Here is a 25,040-nt window from a genome sequence, read left to right as displayed (position 1 = left end):
ATAGTTAAGTTCGTAATAAAAACCTCAAGATATGAAAGCTTACGCAATATGAGATTAATGCTTTAAGGGCCAAACCTAGTTTGTTCTAGGCTATGCACAGAAAATTGCTAGGCCCAACATGGATTAAAATTAACTTATACTTAGAAATTAATTGTACTCAGTTAATTTTAGTCTTACATGTTAATAATACCAATCACGCAATCTTTACCCAGAAGAGGACACTGCATTCACTTCTTTATTCGCATCTTTTACGCAGTCTCAGTTTGGCTGAAAATTTGATCCTTCTGTACTGCTTCTCCCTTTCGACTAGTTTCTTTTTTTATCTCGAAGTCGTTGTTTATTGGCATTTTAATTTTAATAGAAAACGACAAAATGGATCCCGAAGCATTCCTCGATCTTGCAAACCAAGTAACAAAACTAAATATGTTTCCGTATTTCGAATTAGCACATTGTATTATAATGTGCATGTACGTCAAAGATGATCTAGCTGCCGGTGAGTATGATGCATCCGTATCGGGCATTTGTACTTAGTTTCTTCGCGGGTGGTCTTCCGTTCTCTAATTGGTGTACCATAACTTTGAAATATTTTATATTTTGGTAGATCTGCTGAAGGATTTTAGAGATGAATTTTGAATTATTTTTTCGTTCCAAATTTTCGCTGCTTACTTATTTTAAACTGTGCTCGTTAGCCATTTTGTATGTCTAAAAAAAGCAACGTGACAGGCTAGAGTAAATAGTATTCCCAGAAGAGTCATGCCACTAAATTTGGAATTTTTACATATTTGAAATTTCATATGTGTGTTATCCCTTGAATTTAGTTAATATATTTATGTTTCTGCCTTGTTCAAATAACATACATATAAAGCATCGGATTTCACTTATTTTTGGCACTAGAATTTTCCTTTTTTCATATGGATGTAGTTTTTAGTTCAATATAAATTTATTTTAAAAAAATGAAATTTCTTAACTTTTAAATGAGAATAGCAGCAACTTATTTGCTGTGCTAAGAAATCATTATAACACGTTTTTTTTTTAAATTCTTTTATTAATTTGTAATTACTTTCAACAAGTAATTACATTTGTTTTAAAAGGGAGTGAAAGAGCAGTTTTTAGAAAACTTTTTTTCGTTAACGTATTATAACGGAAATAATGTTTTCACTTTTATGTGATTTAATTCTGGTTATCAAAATTGCTTAAAAATAGCATTGAGCCAGAAGAATCATTTGAGTTAATGTTACGCTCATTTAGTTATTACTGTATTTTCCCAATTACGATTTTTTTTACTTAAAATATACGTTTTTATATCCTGCTGACATGTATTAGATAGAAAAAAATTTTTAATATCAAGTGTTATCCCCATTTGACTATAATGACATCAGTAACCTTCTGTAGCATACAGGATTTTGGTATGCAAACTGGAAAGTTGTTTTGCTCTTTCCACAACACCTTGTCTAGTTATTTGCCTGAACTAGGATGCATTGTTTTGGTTCTCAATTGTTTTAAAACAACCCAAAGGTATTCAGTTCAGATATGAGCTGGAAATTGCAGGTTTCGCCATTTCATTCTCTTCAAACCACTGTTGTGATGATTGTATTTTGTGATGCGAAATGTCATGCTGATTATAAAATATGGTAGTTTCCCAAAGAATGTGCACAAGAGGCATAATAATTCTGAGTGTTCCAGTAGGTGGTAGATGACTCTCATCAACCATTGCAATACCACCACTTTGCTTATTGGAGGCTTGAAATGGTGAAACCCATGTTTAGTCTCTAGAGCAAAGTTTCCGGCATCCCCCTCCCCCCCATATGTCTCCTTCAACCCATGCACGGTACTAAGTACTATAGGTTTTGATACCTTTTGTGTTTGGGGTTTTCATGAAAAAAAAAAAAAAAAGACAAGTGAATTCAAGGTTTCATTGATGACAAACAGTTGACCAAACCAAAAGGTCCCATTCCTTTATACAAACATAGTAGAACTTCTTGTTGTGATGAAGTTTGGGTAAAACCATTCTTTGTGCATACTCAGGTATATCTGTAATCAGGGCCATGTTTACCACTAAGCAAAATAGGCACGTGCCTAGGGCCCACTGAAAAGAGGGGCCTGCAAAGAGGTATTTGTCATTACTGCATGAAATAAATAAATCCACTGGCTTCGACTTCTAAATTTAATTAAAAAATATATACCAATAATAATACTTATTGCAACGCCAACATCATATTTGAGCAGTATCTTTTGTCGATACTTTGGTGGCAGGGGGAAACATATGCAACAGTTCAGCTGTGCAATGTCATAAGTATACATTGTTTTTCATGAACCACTAGTACAACGTGATAACAATGAGAACAACGTACAATTAGAAGGCGGTGAAACTTTTAGAGTGAACATATTTTTAACCGTTTGTGATAGAATAGTTACTGATTTGTGTAGAAGAGGAGATGTATATAAAGATATAAACAATAAATTTAAATTTTGTATATGATTATAGCAAAGAAGCATTCATGCATTTTAAAACTTACATTGAGGGAATTTATAGTAAAGATGTAAATGTTGATGAATTGAAAGTGGAAATGGAACAGTTTGATATATTAAGTAAGGCTGAGAATGTAGTCACTGCTTCTGAAAAATTGAATTTTATGATCGAAAACAAAATTATATCCACATTTCCTAACGTCGGAATAATTTTAAGATTGTTTTTAACATTACCAATGAGCAATGCCAAAGGAGAGCGTTCATTTTATGTACTGAAACTGGTGAAAAATTATTTACGCAGTACTCTTTCGTAACAAAAGCTTAATGCACTGGCAATACTGTACATAGAAAAGGATATTCTAAAAACTCTTTGTTATGAGGATATTATTACAGATGTCAAAATTAGAAAACAAAAATTTTAAATTTCTTAAAATAATTTAATATTGATTTTTTATTTTCATTTTATATTTTTTTGTAATCTCAAACTAATAATAAAAATTAACAAAACTTCAAAAATTATGATTTTTTTTTTTAACAAATATCACCCTCGTTCTTGTTTATATAAGAAGGGCCCCGACTTTCATTTGTATGCCTGGGGTGCGAAAAGCTCTAGATGTGGCCCTGTCTGTAATACTGAAATGTGTAGTGTGATTAATCACTCTGTGGCACATTATTCTATTGTTGTAATGTCCAGTGCTTATATTTTCTGCATCAGGATAGATGGTGAAAGGGATTACTGAGAGATGGTGTTGGCTCACAAACAGCTGTACAGCTATTGTAACCAATTTTTATGATGTGCTTTTCTGATGCTTGTTAGTCCTACACTTATCCAATTTCTGTCAGATTGCATGCTCTGAAGATCATTTATCCTAGAATGGTAATGATTACTATGTTAATGTTTAATCGTGTGGATACCTAAATTTTAGGGGTGCCTCCGTAGCCAGGTGGGCAGGAGTAGAAGTGCGTAACACACGCTTCTTGATTAGACCGGGGTTCGAGCCCGTGATCACCAAATACGGAGGATGCGGAAAGGTCAGAGAATGACCACTGCATATCCCTGGAGCAATATGGCGTTAGTTGCTAATGTTCCTAAAAAAACAAACTAACAAACAAATAACCTAAATTTTATTAATTAATATTATTCAGTGAAACATGTGAAAGAAAATATACAATGGAAATATTATTGCATTGGTTGTTATTATCATTAGCATTAAAATTAATACTCTGGGTAGTGCTTTTCCTAATGAGGAAGTTCTTGTTATGGGTATGGGACAGCTCCAACAATGATGAAATTGCCTTAAACTCATTCCAACAATCTAGGGTTGTTCCAGGCAGTCTGAAGTAGAACTTTGCTTCCTAGTGTATTTTCAACAGCTAAATTCATGTCCAGGTTCAATCTCTGGGTTTTATTTCAGTCTGTAGTTTGTTGACATAGTTGCTTGTGAAGCTCCAGCATAAAAATTTATTAATCTGTCTCTAAAAGTATCAATATGTAAAATAAGATTGGTGCCTTATCAACTTAATTTATAAATTATAGACCACAATGCCAAAATGACTAGCTACGTTGTCAAGTTACAAGCTGTTGGAGGGTGGCACTGTTGATGTGTGTTGGGGGGGAGTGAATGCTATCGTTGAACATTCTATGAAGAAATGAGAAGCATTTTTTTTTTTTTTTTTTTGCAACCTACACATCGGACTTGCATCGCCATTCAGGAATGGAATAAATGGTTGTATTGCATTTTGTCTTTCACCAGCATACAGTGTGTCCTTCAGTTGGTTTCAGGTATCCCACTCTTTCTGCTGTCTGATTCATAGACATGTGTACTGCATGACAGTATAATGAGAAAAAACTAGATCCCTTCACTTATGATAGGATCTGGGATTTTACTTGTCCTGTTCTGTTCCATATACACATGCACACTCTTACCAGAAGTCACAGGATATTCCCCTAATTGTAGAAAATTGTTTTTGATTACGAAGAAGTAATTTGTTGTGTAAAGGTTATCCTAGAATTAATTTCAAATGCATATTCTGTGACAGGAGAATGGCAAGCAGTTGACAGAAGAATGGCAAGCAGTTGTATGTCTATGTTACTGGAAAATAATTTTTCCATCACATGTTTAAATTTCAGTAAAACTTTTGATACTGTTCCACATGACTGACTGCTGCTGTACAGGTTGGAGCAGTGTGGTGTTAAAGGCAAGTTACCACTATGGATAAAGGGATGATTGAATGCCAGGAGACAGTGGTTATTAATGATGACTATTGCTCTTCATGATTAAAATTATTAATGGAGTCCCTCAGAATTAATTTGGGTCCTTTACTGTTTTCACTATTTATTAGCAATATTGATGAAGGCATGTCAAGTTTGATATAAGTTTCCTAATGATACAGAGGTTGTCAGGTGATTAATGACAGTAATCACCTGACAACTGACAAATGACAAATGACAGTAACAGTAATCATTCCAGTAATCACCTGACAAATGACAGTAACAGTAATCATTCCAGAATAACATGACCATGGGTCTTACCACATTCAAGATAGTGGAGAACGAAAAGATGTAGGGATTGTGAAGTCCAACAAGAAATTGCCAGAGCATTGCTAAGACAGTTCATGGGGTTCTGTCAATGATATACAGGAATTTTGCTAGAAGGAGCAAAGAGGTGATTATCCCATTGTATAAAGCAGTGGGGATTGACCTACAAAAGGAGATGTCACTAGGAGGTTTGATTCCCACCACAGGTGACCCTAGTTAGCCCCTGGATTATACACTATTTTTATAATCACAGGGCATGGCTCCTTTAATGCCAAGCCATGCCAGTTAGGACTCACACAAGATCCCAGATGCACCTGTGGTGCTGATGAGGATTGAGTGCACATTGTCTATGATTGCTCTAATTACCACAGCTACAGAAAAATACTTAAGACAAAAATAGGAGCATTTATACATGGTAATGAGAACCTCCTCATTTCTGAAGAGCACGAATATATGGCTTTCTCTCACTTTGACCAACATGTTTTTGAGACCATGCGACAACAATACAAACCATACCTGTGACTTGACTTCACAGCAAGGTAAAACCTAGATGCCTTATTATACCCAGCTTGACTTACTCTTCAACCAAATGCTATCAAACTACATAAATTTACAGTTATGTAGATTTAACTGTAAATTTAAAGTTAAGTGTAAATAGTTTAGTCCTAGTTCAGTGTAAATAGTTTAGTGCAATTGATTGAGTGAATATAAGTCAAAAATGTGCTGTGTGCATGTGCCTGTGAGCTTTTATGTATATATGAAACTGAACATATATGTGGTTGGGGATGTATAAATGTGCAAGTAAATGTGTATGTTTTTGTATGAAAGTTGGTCATGTAGTGTGTGTGCATGTACTTGTTGTCCCTGCCCCATAAGTAAGCTGTCTATACATTAAACTGCTTTAGTGTGTGTGTGTGTGTGTGTGTGTGTGTGTTAGGAATGTATAAGCGTGTGAGTAAATGTGTATGTTTTTATAGTTCTGCCCTAGCACAGGTACCATTTATTTTTTTAACATAGCAGGACTATGTCAAAAAATTTGTGTATTTACTACAGTTGTTATATTTGGGGATGCTTGTCCAGTCTGTGTGTAAGAAGATGGATTAAACTGCAGATGTATGAGAGAAAGATGTAATTTGTTTTGTTTTCCTGTCTGCCCCACCGAAATATGTGCTTATATATATATATATATATATATATATATATATATATATACATTGCTGAATAGCAATGTATTTATATATATATATACATTGCTATTCTGCATGTGCTGATTCCAGGAGTGGCATGCACAACATCGGTGCCTCCGTAGCCAGGTGGGCAGGAGTGGCAGTGTGTATTAGGCTCGAACCAGGGTTCGAGCATGTGACCACCAAATACGGAGAATGCGGAAAGGTCAGGGAATGACCACCGCATATCCCCAGAGCAATATGGCCTTAGTTGCTAATGCTCATAAAAAACAAATAACAATAACGCACAACATCCAAAATCTCCTCTACTTCAGGAGTCGTAGATCTTGGTTGTCCTCTGTTGGGAGCACGAGGTGTAAAGGTCTCATGTTCACAAAGGCAGCGATGGATACTTTCAAACGTTTTCCTGTCTGGACATCTTCATTCTGGGAACCTTTCATGGTACAAACGATGAGCCTCCAGAGCATTGCCGTCCACCAAACCGTACATAAAGTGCATATCCATTTGCTCCTGATTTGAGTACATGGTCGGAATGGAAAACCACCAGATTCTGTCAGTACCTTGTGATGAAGGAAATCACCTGTGGGAGATAAGACATTCTGGTTAATAACTCGGGAACCAAGCATTTCCGGAACTATATTGATATAAAATATTTTTATTGTCTACATATGAGGAACAAATTCCTGAAGTTATGCCGTGTATTTTTGAGACAACCTGTATATATACAGGAACTCCTTGACTTACGTAATACTCGACTTATGGAAATTCAACTTTATGTAAGTTTTTCCTGGGCCATATAAACTTAAAAAAATCGTGGAAATGTATTTTGCATCCCGTAGGAATAAATAGAGGTATCGGGAAAATATTGTAATGTGAACCCAATAACACACATTGTTGTTGGTTTTTTTTTCTTTTTTTGTAATTCGTTCAGAGTCCTTGGAAGTTGAAAATTTTGCTATATTACTAAGTTATTTATCTCTCTAAAAGGTCATATTTATAATGGAAATTGCACTACCCTTTCATTGTTATCATATGTTCCCATTATAAGAATCAGTTTTGAATGCCTTGTGATATTTTTCTAAAGTACGTTTCTGGAGGTCATGACCAAAATACAATAAAAGCAATTTGCACTTTCCAGTTTATTGGGCTTTTCTGTTAGTGCAATCTATTATAAACAGTTAGTAAAGTTGATCTTGTTGCATTTGCGATAATACCAATAACTGCAGTTATGTGGGTTTTTATGCTATTATGGTGAAATGTGTTCCCCTTGACTGAAATCTTCAATCATATAAAATACAAATTTTCAGAAACTTCTCTTCATTCCTATTTATGTATTACAATGATGAAGGAAAAGTGACCAATGAAAAGTGCAAGTGGTGGTAGTGCCAGGAAACAAAACAGAATTGATTTAGAAGTGAAGATGAAAATGATTAAGAAGTACTAAGCAGGACAAAGTTTGTCATATATTGCAAGGGAATTAGGTCTCAAAACAGCGTTCATTTGTTATATCAAAGATGGAATGGCTGGTAATAATATGGATTGAAAATCAGATTCAGAAGCGAGTGCCCCTGGGTCTAATGACCATTGAAGCAAAAGCAAGAAGTATTTATAAAGATATTAAGGATAAGTACGATGAACCCCAACCCAAGTTCGTGGCAAGCAACAGGTGGTTTAATAGGTTTAAGCATCGCACTGATTTCCACAATGTTAAAGTATGCACGGTGAAGTCGCCAGTGCCGACTCTGCAGCTGCAGAGAAATTTTGTGATGTGTTGGAAAAAATTATTGATGAAGGTGGCTATCCAGTGCAACAAATTTTTAATGTTGACGAGACTACTGTGTATTAGAAAAAAATGCCGGATCGAACATACATTGCCAAAGAGATAAATACAATGCCAGGTTTCAAGGCATGAAAAGATAGGGCCACGCTCTTTCTTAGGGTAATGCAGTGGGATATTACAGATTAAAACCATTGCTTGTGTAACATTCTGGAAATCCTCGTGCATTTAAGGGCATCAATAAAGCCACCCTACCCATGCATTTCTGATAAAAACAGAGAGCATGGATAACAATATCTCTCTTTGAGTATTGGTTTAAATGCTGCTTCACTCCGAGGTTGAAAAATATTGTAAAGACAACGACGTTCCTTTCAAGATTTTGCTTTTATTAGATGATGCTCCTGGACATCCTACGCATCTAGATGATTTCAATTTTAACGTGAGAGTCATATTTCTACCACCAAACATGACTTCACTCATCGAACTTATGGATCAATGTGTTATTTTGAATTTAAAAGCATACTATTTACGCATAACATTTGCTCAGTCATTGTCTGCAGTAGACGGTGAGAAAAATTTTACGTTAAGAGACTTTTGGAAATCTTACAATATTTACCATGCCATCTTAAACATTAATAAGGCCTGGGCAGAAATTACTAAAAGTTGTTTAAATGGCGCATGGAAGAAAATATGCCCACAGCACGTAAAAGGCTTCAAAGGATTTGAAAAAGACGAATCATATGAAGCGGTTACAGATAAGATTGTAAAGGTTGCAGAGCTACTTCAGTTGGAGGTTGATGCCAAAGATGTGGAGGAGTTAATAGAGAAAGAAGAGAAGGAATTATCTAATTAAGAACTTATTGACTTGCAGGCAGTGATAGTGAAAGAAAAAAATGCTGATGAAGCTCAAAATGAACCAAATGAGGAGCCGAGATGCTTCATCAACAGAGAGATGGAAATGGCAAGGTTTGAGAAGATAGATCCTGACAGCGAATGATTCTTAAAAGTTAACAGAGGGGTGAATGATATGCTTGCTTGCTACAATGAAATCTACGATGAAAAGAAAAAAGCCACCATCCAGTCATCCATTAATATGTTCTTTCGTAAGGTTAAGTGGCTTCTAAATCTCTACAGCCCTCAACCTCCGCAGCGGTGTACTTATCAGCTGAAGACGTCAATCCTGGCAATGATGCTCGAGAGGTAAAACTTACTGACATTATGCCTGTCTTCTCTCTTTTTTTTGTAATTTTATAATTTTGAAATTTTTTTAAATTGCATGTTTTTGTAATTTTTCCTGTGCATGAGATAAAAAATTGAATAAATACAATAAATAATTCTATTTACATTTATTTTTTGATTCAATCAATTCAGCGAGCATAGTCGCGAGCGCTGCACAAGCATGGGGAAATTCCCCGACTTACGTAGTGTTCCATGGAACGCAACCCTTATGTAAGTCAGGGAGTTCCTGTATATATACATATATAGAGAGAGAGAGAAAGAAAGAAAATTACTGTTTTAGCTGTTATAATGGTATAAGAATTTTTAGAATTTATGGTTTCAGGAGGGTGAAAAATTACAGTTTCAATGCACTTGTGTCTCAGTGTAGTTCTATGTATTCACCATATTTTCAAAAAAAAGATAACATGTGGTTTTGAAAATATGGCAAATACATAGAATGTATGAGACCTGCACTCTGACCAGTGCTAAACAGCTATAGCCAAGAGGAGATAATAAAATAAAATACACTTTTAGAGAATGAATAATTTTTAATCAATAAATGGTTTTTTTGTATAAGGTGCAGTGAGTTAAGTAAAAATTAATGTAATAATATGAAGTTAAATGAATTACAATTAATGGCATAGTAAGGATGGAAAGAATATATAAATAAATAATCATAAACTAAGGTGATTATTTATTTATATATTCTTTTCTATGCCATTATTTATATATTCTTTCTATGGCATTAGTTGTAATTCATTTAACCTCATATTATTACATTAATTTTTGCTTAACTCACTGCACTTTATACAAAAAACCATTTATTAATTAAAAATTGTTTATTTTTCAAAAATGTATTTAATATGTATGTGTTGCATACATGCAAGTATGACAATGTGTGACTGACTGCTTAATGTGTTTCTGTCTTCTGACAGGTCCCTCTCCCCCTGCCATGCTGACACTAGCTTCAGCTGGTATGGCCGGGGAGGGTTTCAATGCTCAGATTGCTCTATAGCAATATAGAGCAATCTGACTCCCCCCCCCCACATAGGATGCCCAATGACTGTTCTCCTTCTAAATATCCAGGGCATTGCCCAATCCTCTCTCCATTTAGGGAGAGAGGTAGGGCCCATAAGGCAAAACATTTTGCCTTATGGGCCCTACCACCCTCATACTTTTATTCTTAACAAGGCTCCCCTGTGGAGGGTGGGGTGTCCCTCTATACCCTTAACTTCTAAATTCTTGGTGAAAATCTTTCTGTCATTCACTCTTCACTTATACCCTTAACTCGTGCTATCTCTCCCCATATCCCCCCTTCCAACAAAAACTTTTTTTTTGGCCCTCCTTGGTAAGCTTGGGTGATACCAGGGTTCACCCTACTAGTGCATCTAATCGCCACTACTTGGTGTGTTTTCCTGTGCCTGATATGGTAACTAGGGGTCGATGGTGTTCCACTGGCTCTAAGCTAAGAGGCGAGATGAACAACATAACCCTACATTACACTACACAAACCACATACCACTCACATTCTCTGGCCTTTACAGGGTACTGTATTCAACACATAAGAGAAGAGATATTGTGGAGTTGTGGAAACCACTGGTGCCACTTGACCCTAAACACTTTTTACTATGTATAAGGCGGGGGGGGGGGGTTAGCTGCAACTTGAGATTTGCATCCTTTCTCATTGTACGATGTGGATCAGTCGGCATGGGTGCAGAGAAAAGTAACAAGATTAGCCAGGGGCACAAAAGAGTACTCAGTGAGAGAGAGAGAGAGAGAGAGAGAGAGAGAGAGACTTGAGTTCTGTAAATTGCAAACATCCGAAAACTAGGCACTGTGAGGAGACCTGATTGAAATGTTTAAGGCTTTAAATAGATTGAATTAATGCTGATGGCATCCTTACTCTTTCTTGGGTTACACACATACAAAGGGACATAAATTTAAATTGGAAAAGGGTGGTTGAATTTGGAAAATTTACTGTCAGCCAGGGAGTAATTGGTTGTTGGAACGAGCTTCCATCTGTTGTTTAAGTAGAGGTGTTTTTTTTTTTTTTTTTCTGGGTGATGCTGTGTAAACTTGCTTGTTCACATCATTTTTCCCGTTAATACTAATAATATTTTAATGTTATCCGGTTAAACATTGCATTGACCAGAAAAAATAAATTTCAATGGGAAAAATATTTGAAACTGCTTCAACTATAAGCATTTTGAAATGTGGGGTGGGGGAACGATTTTTCCAATAAATTGAAAAAAGAAGAAAAATAAATAATAGCCACAGTACAGTAAGTCTCCAACTTACGTAAGTCCAAGTTACGTAATTTTTTTTTCACTGAAATTTTTTTTTAAGATTGTAAAATTGGAAACAGTAAAAAAAAAAAAAAAAAAAAAAGCAATCAATAATGTTTCTCTACTGTTACTTAATCTCAGTGGTGCCCACTGAGAATAAGTAACAGTAGCTTTTCTGCTAGAGAAGCATTACTTATTCAAAGTAGTGCAGTACCTGATATCTCGTTGTGAAGGTAGCCATAATAATGCTTCTCTAGTAGACGAATAAGTAATGCTTCTCTACTCTTACTTATTCTCAGTTGCGCCCACTGAGAATAAGTAACAGTAGTCTTCTCTACGAGAAACCTTATTTATTATTCGAAGTAGTGCAATACCTGGTATCTCATTGTGAAAGTAGCCACAATGCTTCTCTAGTAGATGAATAAATAATGCTTCTCTAGTAGAAGAATAAGTAATGCTTCTCTACTTATTCTCAGTTGTTAATGTTAATTATTCTCAGTTGTGCCCACTGAGAATAAGTAACAGTAGTCTTCTCTACTAGAGAACCGTTGCTTATTCGAAGTAGTGTAATACCTGTTATCTTGTTGTGAAGGTAGCCAGAATAACACTTCTCTAGTAGACGAATAAGTAACGCTTCTCTACTGTTAATTATTCTCATTGGTGCCCACTGAGAATAATAACAGTAGTCATCTCTAGTAGAGAAGCGTTACTTATTCGAAGTAGAACAATACCTGGTATCTTGTTGTGAAGTTAGCCACAATATGAGATATAATTAAAACAATGCCTTCACTACATACGCAGTTTAATTTTATGGTGTATCTACACCGATATTATATATATCAGTTTTTAAGAACAATAACATGCGTTCTTTCTTCCTTTTATGTTCTTTTCTTATGTGCCACTCCGGCTACTTCACAACTGTCCTTAGAAAAAGTTTTTAATTCAAAAATATATAAATTAATTGAAAAATACAGTATATAACTATTTTTCTTCTTTCTTCTGAGTATATTATGTTGTTTTTGTAATTTCGGCATATCAGGGATATAGTAGCAATATTTTATTAGTGATTCCCGAGTTACGTAAAACTTGACTTATGCAAGAAGTCCTGGAACATATCCCTTACGTATGTGGGGGACTTACTGTAATCTTCCAATTTGATCTTATGAAAAAAAATTGTTCTACCACATTTTATTTATAAATTCAAAACCCGCTGTTGTAAACTTTTGCCCTTATAAGTAACTCTGCCTTTTGAAAGTAAAATGAACAAGAATAAAATAATTGTAACATTTATGTATTTATCATAGGCAGTGGGCATGCTTTTGAATCCAAATAAACATAGCCAGTTAACTCTGCAGAAGGGCACACCTTAAGGAGACAACTGGGTATCCTTTGCATTATATGCAGCATTCAATATTTTGGTGGGGGAAAGGCTTAAAAATAGTGTATAATGGCACAGTTTATATTCTTTCTTCTGTTAGATACAATAAAAAGAAATCTTTAGCAACAGCAATCTTGTTATCCAAAAATATTATTTCTCATCCCATTTTCATCATTCAGCATCTTGGAACCAAGGAATTTGAAGCCAAAATCAAAACTGTGTGAAAAAATTGTACACAGGTGGGCAAACTACATTTTGCACAAAAATACTTCCAGATATCTATGCAGTACTCAACTCTTTATGGATTTTTTTAATGACTGCTTTTTCAGTTCAAAAATAATTGGAGATGAAGATCAAAATTGAAGACCATACTTGGAACATATTAATATTTGCATTGATGTATTGTATTTGCTGAACAGTAAGATGCATCTAGATTTTAGAATTTTGAAAAAATTCTACTTCTAAAATTATTTGAAATACAAATTCATAACGAAGTCATCATCTTCTCAGTAGGTTGTAGGAGGAATGAAATGGCTTTCAGCTCCCATTTCCATGTTCTTTGGCATAATTTAACATCTTCATTTTGAGGTCAACAGTGTATAGAAATCTCTCCTGCCTCACATCCATTTTAGTATTAGTATCAGCAGTGGCAAATGATACAAGGAAACAAGCTTATACAGTATTATCCCAAAAAAAAACAAAAAAAAAAAAACTACCCACCTTATCCATCCAACCTCTCCAATAATTTGTCTAATACTCTTTTAAATTTATTCTTACTATCTTCTTCCAGATATTTCAATATATGGAAGCCTCATTTTATCCTCTTATGGTGTTGTCTGAGAAAGAGTAAGGATGCTGTCAGCATTTAGTTTACTCAATCCATTCAAAGCTTTAATGCTTCGATGCTATCCCTTTGCAGGTGTCTAGTTTATGTTAAAGTGTACCCTTTTGTACTCTTGACTGATCTGGTTGCTCTTCTCTGCAACCCCTCCAAGAGATCCTATTCTTCATAAAATGAGGCTTCCAGATATCTATGCAGTGCTCACAAGTGTATACAAATCATTGCATTACACAATGAGATAATCATCTTGTCTTTGCTTTCTATATACCACTGACAGAATCTTGTTAGCTGCCTAGCTGTTTGTTCACACTGCTCAGAGAACTTCATATTGAACTATACAATTATTATTATTATTAGCCATATGGTGCAAGGAAGCCTGAGGCCTATGCTGCATCAGCCAAAAAAAAAAAAAATTATGAATTACCCTGAGAGAGAGAGAGAGAGAGAGAGAGAGAGAGAGAGAGAGAGAGAGAGAGAGAGAGAGAGAGAGAGAGAGAGAGAAGGAATCACCAGAAGAGAAGAATGATGATATCTAGCTCAGGACCCTGGGTGTGCCAATCCCACAGTCACCAGTTGTGAGCCCCTGGGGTTCTGACCCTAAGTCACTTTCTTTTATTCTTCACCACTGTGTGTGTGTGTGTGTGTATGTGTGATACCACCCAGATGGTATGTTATTCTGGGATTACTGCTGTCCATATGCAGTACCATCTGGGGTTATTTCTTAAATTTGATTATCATTTAATGGGTTGTGGTTGTTTCTAGGAGGGGGTAGTCACAGGCCTGATGGAGGGAATTAAATGAATGGTTAATGGGAAGTGTGCTAGGAGGTCTGCTGTTTGAAGAATGTGATTGTGGCTTTGTTATTAGTGACAAATGAGTGGGTAATAGCATAGTTGGAGCGGTCCCTATGGTTGTTGGTTGAGGAACCCAGAAGGTTGTGGGAAAGGGGAAATAAAACTAACATTATTAGTTTGAACTGGAAAGGATGAGTTGGGGAAAAAAGGATGCAGGGAGAAGAAAAGTCTTTTTAGCTTGCTGTGGTGTCCTCTTTGTAACTGAATGAAAAGGACATGGCATTTGGAAGCATCGACACTCCCAAAGGTGTTGAAGTCCCAATGTTTTAAATGCTCAAAGATATTCCTTAATCTGAGAAGGAAACAAAGCCAGCTCTAACTGATGTGATAAGAATTTTCAAGATCTGCTTTTCAGTGTCATATTACATAAGTTGAGTTTGTGGTTTGGATGGGATTGCTGAGGCATAAACCTCAGAGATCCCATCCAAGATGGAATGAATTCTTGGTCATGGCATTTAAGGTGGAATCTTAGTTGAAAGTTGGGTTTAATTGATTTTATGTCAGCCAAATCAAAATCCTTTTCAGTGCCAGGGCCATGTGTGCCCACATTTATTGCAAATAAGATGGTTGAAGGACAACACTGTGCTGCATTAAATTAATATAATTTGGGAACTTAATAAGTATATGTTACAAGAAATCTATGTTTCAGAACACTGTGGGGAATTGGTATAAATATACCAATCAGTATTGATCATTTCCCTTATTAACAGAGTAGAACAACCTATTTCAACCAACCCTGTCCCCCCTACACCTCCCCCACTCACTTGAAATTAACAATGTTAGGGAAGTTCTGGAATTAACTATAGGCAAGCTTATTTTTCTTTCACAGGAGACTTTGTTCAAAAAAGAGGCTTAAGTATGGTTAATGCTCCTTTAATGGAAATTTACATCAGCAACTTTGAACACTGGGAGATTAACACCCAATCTATCCCCCCCCCCTCCAAAAAATTTTGGCTCAGATTTGTTTATGAAATTTTTATTATATGGAACCAAGGAGCTCAACATGTTCCAAGAACACATCAGCAGTCTTGGTGAAAACATTAAAATTACAGTGGAAAAAGGCAAAGATAAAATAAAAGTTAGCATAAAAAATAATGAACTAAGAACTTTGGTTTTCTGAAACTCACTAATCTGCTATCAAGTTTTAGACTTATATTCTAACCGTCCTATCAGTAAAAGTGGCATTATAGTAAGTTGATCCTGAGAGTGCATAGAATCTGCGCAGACAAAAAGACAAAATTTACATAGCCAATACCCCTCTGTAAATATCCCTGAAACCACTATTAACTCAGCAGTGGTGGATGGGTACCTCATTGGTGCCAATCAGATATAGTCTGCCAATTAAATAATGGGGCTGATTTTTCCTGTCTGTACTGTGAACATTACATTAAAAACGAGTACACCATTTGAACTGCTAGAGTATGCACTTTTGATAAAGTGCATGTTCAAGTATCGCTTCAGTAATTCTCAAATCACAGCAGTTTATTCGTTGTTTATTTAGATTTCAGCAAATCTTTTTACTCAGTCCCACATGAGCGGTTGCTTTAATAAATAAATTTTCTGTTTATACTCCGGGACGACCAAACGGTCAGAGGAGTTCGCATGATAGATTGAATACAAGAAACAGCTTTATAAGCTGGAACAGGTTGGAATCACTGGGAAAATCCTTAGATGGATATCAGGATGGCTTTAGGGCAGGAGGCAGAGGGTTGTGATAAATGGCTATTCCTCAGATTGGATTGATGTAAGAAGTGGGGTTCCCCAAGGATCAGTATTAGGACCACTGTTGTTTTAATTTTTATAAATGATATTGATGAAGGGATAGAGGGCGTGATGTCTAAATTTGCGGATGATGTTAAAATTAGTAGAGTAGTTAATGATCACTGTCAAGCTGAGCTTCTTCAGAGAGACCTAGATAGACTTCAGGAATGGTCAGAAAAATGGCAGCTATGCTTTAATCCAACAAAGTGTAAGGTATTACACCTGGGAAACAGTAATCCCAAAATAACTTATTCACTTGGTGGAGTTCAACTAAACTCAGTACTGGAGGAAAGGGGTGTTACGATATGGTCAGACATGAAATTCTCTGAGCATTGTAAACAGGTTGCAAGAAAGGCCCATGGTGTCCTATTGATGATCTATCGAAGTTTTGCAAGTAGAGATAGGGACGTGATAATCCCATTATATAAGGCTTTTGTTAGACCACACTTGGAATACTGTGTTCAAGTATGGAGACCGCACCTAAAGAAAGACATCGAGCTTCTTGAAAGGGTGCAAAGATGGGTAACTCGCCTTGTGAGATCGGCAAAAGGGCGTCCTTATGATGAAAGACTTCGAATATGTGGGTTGCAGAGTTTGGAAACTAGACCTTAGAGGAGATTTGATTGAGGTGTTTAAGGCTCTGAGAGGCATCAGTAAAATGAATGAGGATGAAATTTTCAAGATTATAAATGATGCTAGAACTAGGGGCCATAATTTCAAGTTATGGGCAGAGATGTTTAGACTGGATTTCAGGAAGTTATTTTAGCCAGCAAGTTATGAGATATAACAAAAATGATGCCATTTCATCCACTTTGGTGATTTACTATGAACTAACGTGATGCTATGCACTAACTTAATTGATTAGTTAGTTTTTTGTAGTCTGAGGCTTTTATCCCCAAAACGTTTTTGGTGATATTCACAGCAACAATCAAGTGGTGTTGAGTTAAAGGCAGCAGCAGAAAAGTTTGCAAAGCATTTGAAGTTACACAATTTTACTTGCAGTTCAGGATGGCTGTGGTGATTTTGACAAAGCACAATATCACTAATAGAACCATTTGTGATATTGAGCCAATTAGAAAAAAATTAAATGAAATAATAATACAATCAAGACAAAACTTGACAGTTTCTTCAAACCTGCATTATTACATTCAAAAACAAGTACAACTTCTGTCTTTGATCAATGGATAAATTTATTGTCTTTTTATAGTTTTTAAATAAAGGCTTTACAGTGATTTTTTTTTTTTTTTATTTGTTTTTGTCAGCACTACCCATATCATTAAATTTTTCATTTATTTGTGTTCTAGATTTTTTCTCTTTTAGGGCTATCTTTTGCTTCACTAATCTGGATTATCACTTAATCCAGATAACCTCTCCCCCCAGTTAATCTGGATTAGTGAAGGTTTATTATATATATATATATATATATATATATATTTTTTTTTTTTTTTTTTTATAATATTTATATGCATAACAAGCAGAAATATATGCACATGTGATATTTTGCTCACTTAATGGTCTTTTAAACTGAAAAATTGGACGCGACTAAAAGGACTTTCTATTTTATGTCTAAACTGTCTTTTTTTTTTTTTTTTTTTTCAGCAGAATTACTTTTTTGTTGGTTTTTTTTGAAAATAAAGGGTATAAAACACACAGCATGTTTTAAAAATTTTATTATTTTTTAACTTAAAGTTACATACAATAGGTATCACAGTCCATTATGAAAAGGTGAACTATTGGCTTTTTTCAAGCTGAATTAAAAAAAAAAAAAATCCAAAATATCGTCCAAAAATTATAAAGAAAATTGGCACCCTGCCACCATCTTTACTACAAATGGGTCAACCACTGCAGGTTAAACAAAACCATTAGAACGACTGTTGATAACTTCTGATTCCTCCACCCCCAAGACAACTTTCTCAGACAGATCCCAGTTTGTTTCTCCCTTCTACCCAGGCTTAGGGGAAACCATTAATAAACTGTTAAAAAAACAAAGTTAATGTTAGATTTAAAAAGGTTGCAAAAATCTTAAACAAATTCTTAACTCCTTCTCACCCAATGAAAGATATAGTTTATAAATTTGACTGCAACTGTGGGAAGTATTACGTAGGGCAACTGCTCAGAAAACTACAGAAAACAATTCACAAACACATGCATCATACAAAATGAAGGAACCTAGATGAAAATGACATAGCACTTCGTTCTCTATCAGAATAGTATGCCTTCCAGACCTCTAACCCTACGATCTCTCAAATGTCACTTACCACCAAAATGGAGGTTTGCCGGAAAGGCAATCCACGTACAGAAAGACTATGGAAAAACTGTCAACAGAAACATAGGTAGAGTTACTATCCCCAATTCTGGATAACTCTCTTCAGTGGAGTATCAGTGAGAGCCGATAATTGACAACAAAATCCATACCTCTGCCAATCTCCATATAGTACTACTGCCCTTGACAGAAGTTCCAACCTTTCAAGGCTTTCAACAACTTTGTGAAATTGGTCTGTGCTATGCCTCTTCCTGTGGAATTGGTATGGCACTTCCCATAGACCAATTCAGATCACTCAGGTCTGGTGTGGGAAGTGCCTATGGAATCTGTAAAACTCACGAGGATTTGAAAATTATTGGACTTGAAGAAATATAAGGGAAAATCTTAATGATGTATCTGTTTTCAGTTATTGCTGTTGTAATGGCATAGAAAGAGTCTTCTCAGGCTCATTGTTACTTTTTCAAATATTGGAAATGATAATTTTCCGTCTCTTCTCAATATTTGGAAAAGGTTAGTATTGGTTAATATAAAAATTTAGGTTAAAAATTTTGAAGTCAACAGTACACAAGCTAATTGAATGCTGTCCACTGAAGTATAATTTTGTTTGTCTCCAACTGCTTGGTATACCACAACAGATGATTCAATCTTCAGATTTGCTTTGGTCAGTGTACAGAAGCATTAACCCAGAAACTTGAGAAAAGAATTGACCCTTTTTTTTTTTTTGTAGAAAAGGCTGGGTCAAGGTACCCATGAATAATATATAGACTGATATGAACTAAGATAAAAATTTGAACATTTTCAGTTAAAAATAGTGGACTGGATTCTTTATTTGTCTAAGTTCCTGCGCGGTGATCTGATTGAGGTCTATAAGGCCTTGAATGGGTTGAGCACGCTGAATTCTGATGGGATCCTTCCACTTGTTCAGATTACCAACCTACGGGGACATAAGTTCAAATTAAGAAAGGACAGATGTAGAATAGATGTGCGGAAATTTGCCTTTAGCCAGCGGGTGGTTAATTGCTGGAACAAACTTCCATCTGTCGTTGTGGAAGTTGATAGGTTAAATAAATTTAAGGAGGAACTGGACAGGCATTTGGAGGGAATGGTGTGATTTTTTTTTTTTTTTTTTGGCTGATGCTGCATAAGCTTCTACACTTGCTTTCTTGCATCATGTGCCACTACTACTACTACTACCCTTTCATATATATACATTTTTCATTCACAGGCTCTGTGGAGTAATCAGTGTGCATATACGAGATATGGCAATAAAAAGAACATAAAGTGAAGGAGCTCAAAAATGGTTTTATTTTTATTCAAAATAATCATCACCTGATTAAATGCACTTATTAGACTATTTCAAAAGTTTCGGAAAAGAGTCAGTGAGGTCATCCAAAGAGATGATGTTCAATTTATTGGATACATTTTACCCTCAACATCCTGAAATCTCTTTCCTTCAGGGCAGTTTTTACCTTCGGAAAGAGGGAGAAGTCTGCTGGTGTTAGATTGGGAGAGTAGGGTGGATGATTGATCTGTACAATGCTATCTTTCGTCAGATGTGTCTTCAATGTGAGCCAGCTGCCTTTCTCTCGAAATTGCAGCCTCATCCGAAAAATGCACTTCAGTGAGCCTTTGAAGCCTTTGTATATAGAACGCAACATTGGCCCTCTCCCCTTCAGGTACAGATTTCTTGTGAATCATACACTGTTTGTCAAAAAACACAATCAGCATTGTGTTGACCCTGGAATTCTGTGAATGAAGCTTTTTGGGCCTTGGTGATTATTTTGAAGTCCACTGCATTCTCTGATGCTTCGTCTCTGGGTCATACTGAAACACCCAACATTTACACCATACAGTCGAGAAAATTAGGATTGTCTGGATAAAATCTTTGCAGCATTGTTGCTCCTGCTCATCTGTGAGGCTGTACGGCACAAATTTTGCACTTTCATTTTCCTTAAATCTTCATGCAGAATTTGATGAATTGAATCCTTATTCATCACCAATCATTCTGAGGGTAAAATGATGATCTCTTCCCAGAGTTTACTGATTTTTTTACAACTCTGTCCTCGTTTTAAGAGGTTGACAAATGTCCACTTCTTGGGTTCACATTGGTGAACATCCTCACATTCATCTTTGAACTACTTATATCATTCAGGCACTGCTACAACTTGTTTCATCACCATAAACAGTTTTTAACATTTCATACATTTCTGTTGCAGATTTTCCCAGTTTAAGCAAAATTAAAATTCAATATTCATTTGTTTCTCTGTTGCAAAATCATGACATGGAACATTAATACTGCTAACGAAACTGGTTGTTACGTGCAACCACAAGGAAATTTGAGGAAATTTGAACTACAACATCCCACTTTCTTTTATTTTCAAACTCATCAAGCAAGACTGAAACAGTCTGAGAACTTTATTGCCACACCTTGTATGTTTAATATATGTGGGGCTCCCTGCAATATGAAAAAAAATATATGTTTTGAAGGTTGTTCCAAATACTGTGTCTGTTTATGTACATATTGTCTAGAAATATTCAAGCAGGTGCTGCCACATCTTATGTATGTTTCCAAGTAACTGTAGATACACAAATATTCAAACAGGTGCTGCCATATCTTTCGTGTTTTTCCAAGTAACTATAAACACAGTTTATAATAGATGATAGACAGAAAACAGCTTTGCAAATCCTAGCTTCAGCTAACCAATTTGGACTAACAAAAGCCAGAATTGAATAAACTCTGGATTTCAGATCTAGAAGTCTAGATCTGAAATCCAGAGTTTCAGATCTAGATGCTGTCAAGTCAAAATGCAAAGAAATTATCATTTAAAAGCAGTTATTTACAAAGTGCTCATTTTTACAAAACTTTAAAAATTCCACATATAAACTCACCTATCGAGTCTACCACCATCAGAAAACTTACTGCTGTAAGCCTATGTGCATTTGAAGAACTGACTGCCACAGGCTCACATCTTGTGAAACTGGTTTTCACTTTGGGCCCATAGTAGTGCATTTGTTGAAAGTGGCTTCTCTAGTACCCTCGCCCAGAAATCTAATAAAAGAATCCTTGGTAGCTTTACTTCAGGTTAATGATGCTATTACAGCTGCAGCTTTTTTGGGGGTGGGGGATGTATGTTAAATGCTGAAGTCAAAAATAGACATGATCCAAAGTGTTAACCTTACTGTTTTTGGTGTACATATTTTGTACACCAAAAAATTGAAGTAAGACTTTTAAATAAATTTAAATATCTATTAGAATTAAATCAGTATTCATTTTTATAATTTCTCTACTATTTATTATTTATTAATTTAAAAAGTATAGCCATAAAAAATTTCAGTATGGCATCGTGTTCATAAAAAAAAAACACTTTGCCGTAGTAACTTTCCACAGAATTTTGGTTTTCTTTATTTTATTATTTATTTATTTTTTTCCTGCTTTCTTACTCCAAGGTTTGGTCATAAAGTAGTTGAGTTGGGAATCTCCCCCCCCCTTCCAGTAACAAGGCTGTTGTTTCTGATGGTGTTTTTTGAACTTATTATACAATATGATGTAAATTAAGAATACATTTTATTGTTCTCATTTTAAATTAGATACAATCGTAGTCCCTGTATAATGGTTACCTCTCACGTTGTTTGAGGTGGAGCCACAATTGCGATGTACTTCAGCAGCCAGAGCATTATCCGGTTTCGAGCGCGGGGACCCCATATGTGAATTTTGTGATTGCAAATAGGTGCAATTTGGCAGGTTCTGCTCTTGGTGAGTTTTATTCCCCAAAATTGGGGAATAAAACTCACCAAGCACTGAATGTTATGGATTTTATTATGCTTGCTAGAGGGTTAAAAGGACAAGAATACTTAAGAAAAAGCAGAAAAGAAGTGCAAAGCTAAAGAAAATCATTTTTTGAGGTGGTCATAGCCTGTCCTACGAGAGGCAAACCCGAACCTTCCGAGATCCTACGTATTTACATAAGTTATAAGGGTAGCTATAGACACTTCAGTTTGCTGAATTCAAGGTTTATATCAGGACAGGCATGCCTTCCTGCAGATAGAACTTGTATGGGTAAATAAAGTGGAGTGCTTGACTGTAAAAATTAGCCTCCAAGCAGTCTTGAATGACTGGACTAGCTGGGTGGGTAAAGTACCTGCCTGGCAACCCAAAGGTTGTGGGTTCGAATCCCCCCCTCGGGCTTGGATATTACGATGATGCTGCACTGTCCGGTGGAACCTCACAGTCATGATACACGAAGGAAGCAGGAAAAAACTGGTTCCTTCGTGTATTGCTCACATCATATGATAAAAAAAAAAAAAAAAAAATGGCATGTGTCACTTTTAGTTATAGATAGCAAACATACTTTCCTCCAATCAGTATTGCCCTCTAGCTCAGAGAGAGAGAGAGAGAGACGTTATTGCCCTTCACAGCCATAAAGCCAGGGGTTTACAGCCTCCCGAAACGTCTGGTTTGCTTGAACATTTGCTGAGGGAGGAACCTGTCCGAGATATGGAGTCATACTGAATGCTAGTAGAGCTCGGGCAGGGGGAATCCTCCAGCCACAGGTATCCCAGAATGAAGGTGTTGCAATTATGCCTGTTATCATCTTGACTGTTGCTAGGAGGCGTCAACTAAGGTGGGAAGCCGTGGAATCCCGAGAGAGTCAGCAAGCTGCGTGGTGCGAATCAGAGCTGGAAGGTTGTGCTTCCTGTTGGCCCACTTTAGGAGCCAAAATTCTGCTGCAAACATGGTTTCTTTATTGACGGTGCCGCTGACACCCAAATTTCAGCATCATAGGTGGAAAGATAACTGCTCTTATGTACCTCACGGTTGTCTTTTTATCTGTGATATGTAGATGCTGTTTTGCTATCCACCAGAGTCTTGAAGCACACATGACGAGCATGTCTATGTGGGCGTTGAATCGAAGTTTTGAGTCGAATACAACGCCCAGATCACGATGGCTGGACACAATTGGGATGAGAGTGTTGCTGACCGAAGGCTGGAGAGAAGGAGTTTGCTTCAATGAATACACCATGAATTCGGACTTAGCAGGATTGATCTTGAGCCCAAACTGGTAGCGGTAAGATGTGACTGCGGTGAGTGTTGTTAATTTCCGCTTTTACCAGATCTAGATCTTGACCGGGGATGGGAGTGAGTATCTTGATATCATCCGCATAGCTCAGTAGACATCAAGAAAGTGCAACCAGTGGGAAGATAATAGATGAAAACAGAAGGCCCGAAAGGACCCCTCCTTGTGGGACTCCTGCGGTGACGGATCTAGTAAGGGTGCAATCTCCTCTATGAAGCTTTATAACTCTGTTATTCAGAAGAGAGGAGAGAAAGCATAATATGTTCCCTGTGATCTGGAAGTGGCATTCCAGGAGAGTGAGGAGTTGGTTTACTTGGACGGCATCAAATGCAGCCTCAATGTCTAAGTAAGTCACAGCTAGTTCGTGCCTTTTCTCGAATGCTGACAAGATAGTATTCGTGGTTGCTAGCAGATTGGTGATTGTTGATCTGTTTGGAAGGGAGTAGTGAATTTCGGCTGGATTACTGGGCAAGATCTGCTTAGTGAGGATGGGGAGTAAGGCCTTCTCCAGGAGCTTCAGCAGGCTGGAGGAATTGGAGATGGGTCGGAAGTGTTTTGGTTTCAATGGCAACTGAACTTTGGCTAAAGGTTTGATGAGATAGTTTTTCCCACTGCTGTGGGAAAATCTGGTTCGAGAGTAACTGGTTGAAGATAAAAGTGGCTGAATAATGTATGGACCTAGGCATTTGAGCATGAATTGGGGAACTCCATCATCACCAGTGATTGACGAGGCAGGTAGAGAATTGATGGCTACAATCAACTGTTGTTTTGTGATCTGAATGATGTTCAACACTTCTTGCTGGGTGGGCTCTGTTAGTAGAGCCAGATCTGAGTTTGGCATAGGATTACGATTAAATCTTGTGATGAAATCGAGCCACAATTCAGGATCAAGTTGCAAAGGAAAATGAAAGTTCACTTTCTTCTATGGAATTTTTCCTCTAGCCAGATTACGGTTAACGTGTAATTTGATTGCCTCAGATTTCAGGCGATTAAATTGAGCCCGTGGCCTTGAATAAACGATGCGATCATTGACATTTTGCGACTGTTTCCATGTGCAATGGAGCTGTTGCTTCAGCTGGAAACTCATTTTCAGTTCAGAATTCCACCAAAGTCTTGTATATGGACTGATTGTGATTTTTTTAGAGGCAGCATATTTGACAACTGTGTTGATCCAGTTTGTGAGAATGTTCACAGCTAGTTCTGGGTCACAAGTTTCTAAGGCCACCCAGGGAATGAGAGAGGCCGCTCTGATGCACTTATCTACATCAAGTAAGTTGGGGCTAGTGATGTCAACCTTTTTTGTTGTCCTTCTGGCTTCTAATTTGGGGGCTGGCAGATATGCAGTCACATGTATTGGGACATGATCAGAGTCAAATGATGTTTCTGTAATGTA

The 25,040-nt window shown here is 36.5% G+C and overlaps 1 protein-coding gene across 1 annotated transcript in view; it reads left to right on the top strand.

Annotated features, from left to right (window-relative positions):
• The first annotated feature begins 261 nt into the window (after nucleotides 1-261).
• Nucleotides 262-25,040, top strand: part of LOC150086121 (trimeric intracellular cation channel type 1B.1) — a 117,872-nt gene continuing 93,093 nt past the window's right edge. Inside the window, exon 1 of the mRNA XM_090374394.1 lies at nucleotides 262-493. Coding sequence (XP_090230520.1) covers nucleotides 373-493 — 121 coding nt within the window. The 5' untranslated portion in view covers nucleotides 262-372. The remainder of the gene's footprint in view (nucleotides 494-25,040) is intronic.

This window comes from Mastigoproctus giganteus, chromosome 5 (assembly GCF_048544385.1).
Source record: "Mastigoproctus giganteus isolate SK-2022 chromosome 5, ASM4854438v1, whole genome shotgun sequence".
Lineage (NCBI taxonomy): Eukaryota > Metazoa > Arthropoda > Arachnida > Uropygi > Thelyphonidae > Mastigoproctus > Mastigoproctus giganteus.
Note: the sequence above shows the minus strand (reverse complement) of the source record. Positions and strands in the feature narration are given on the sequence as shown.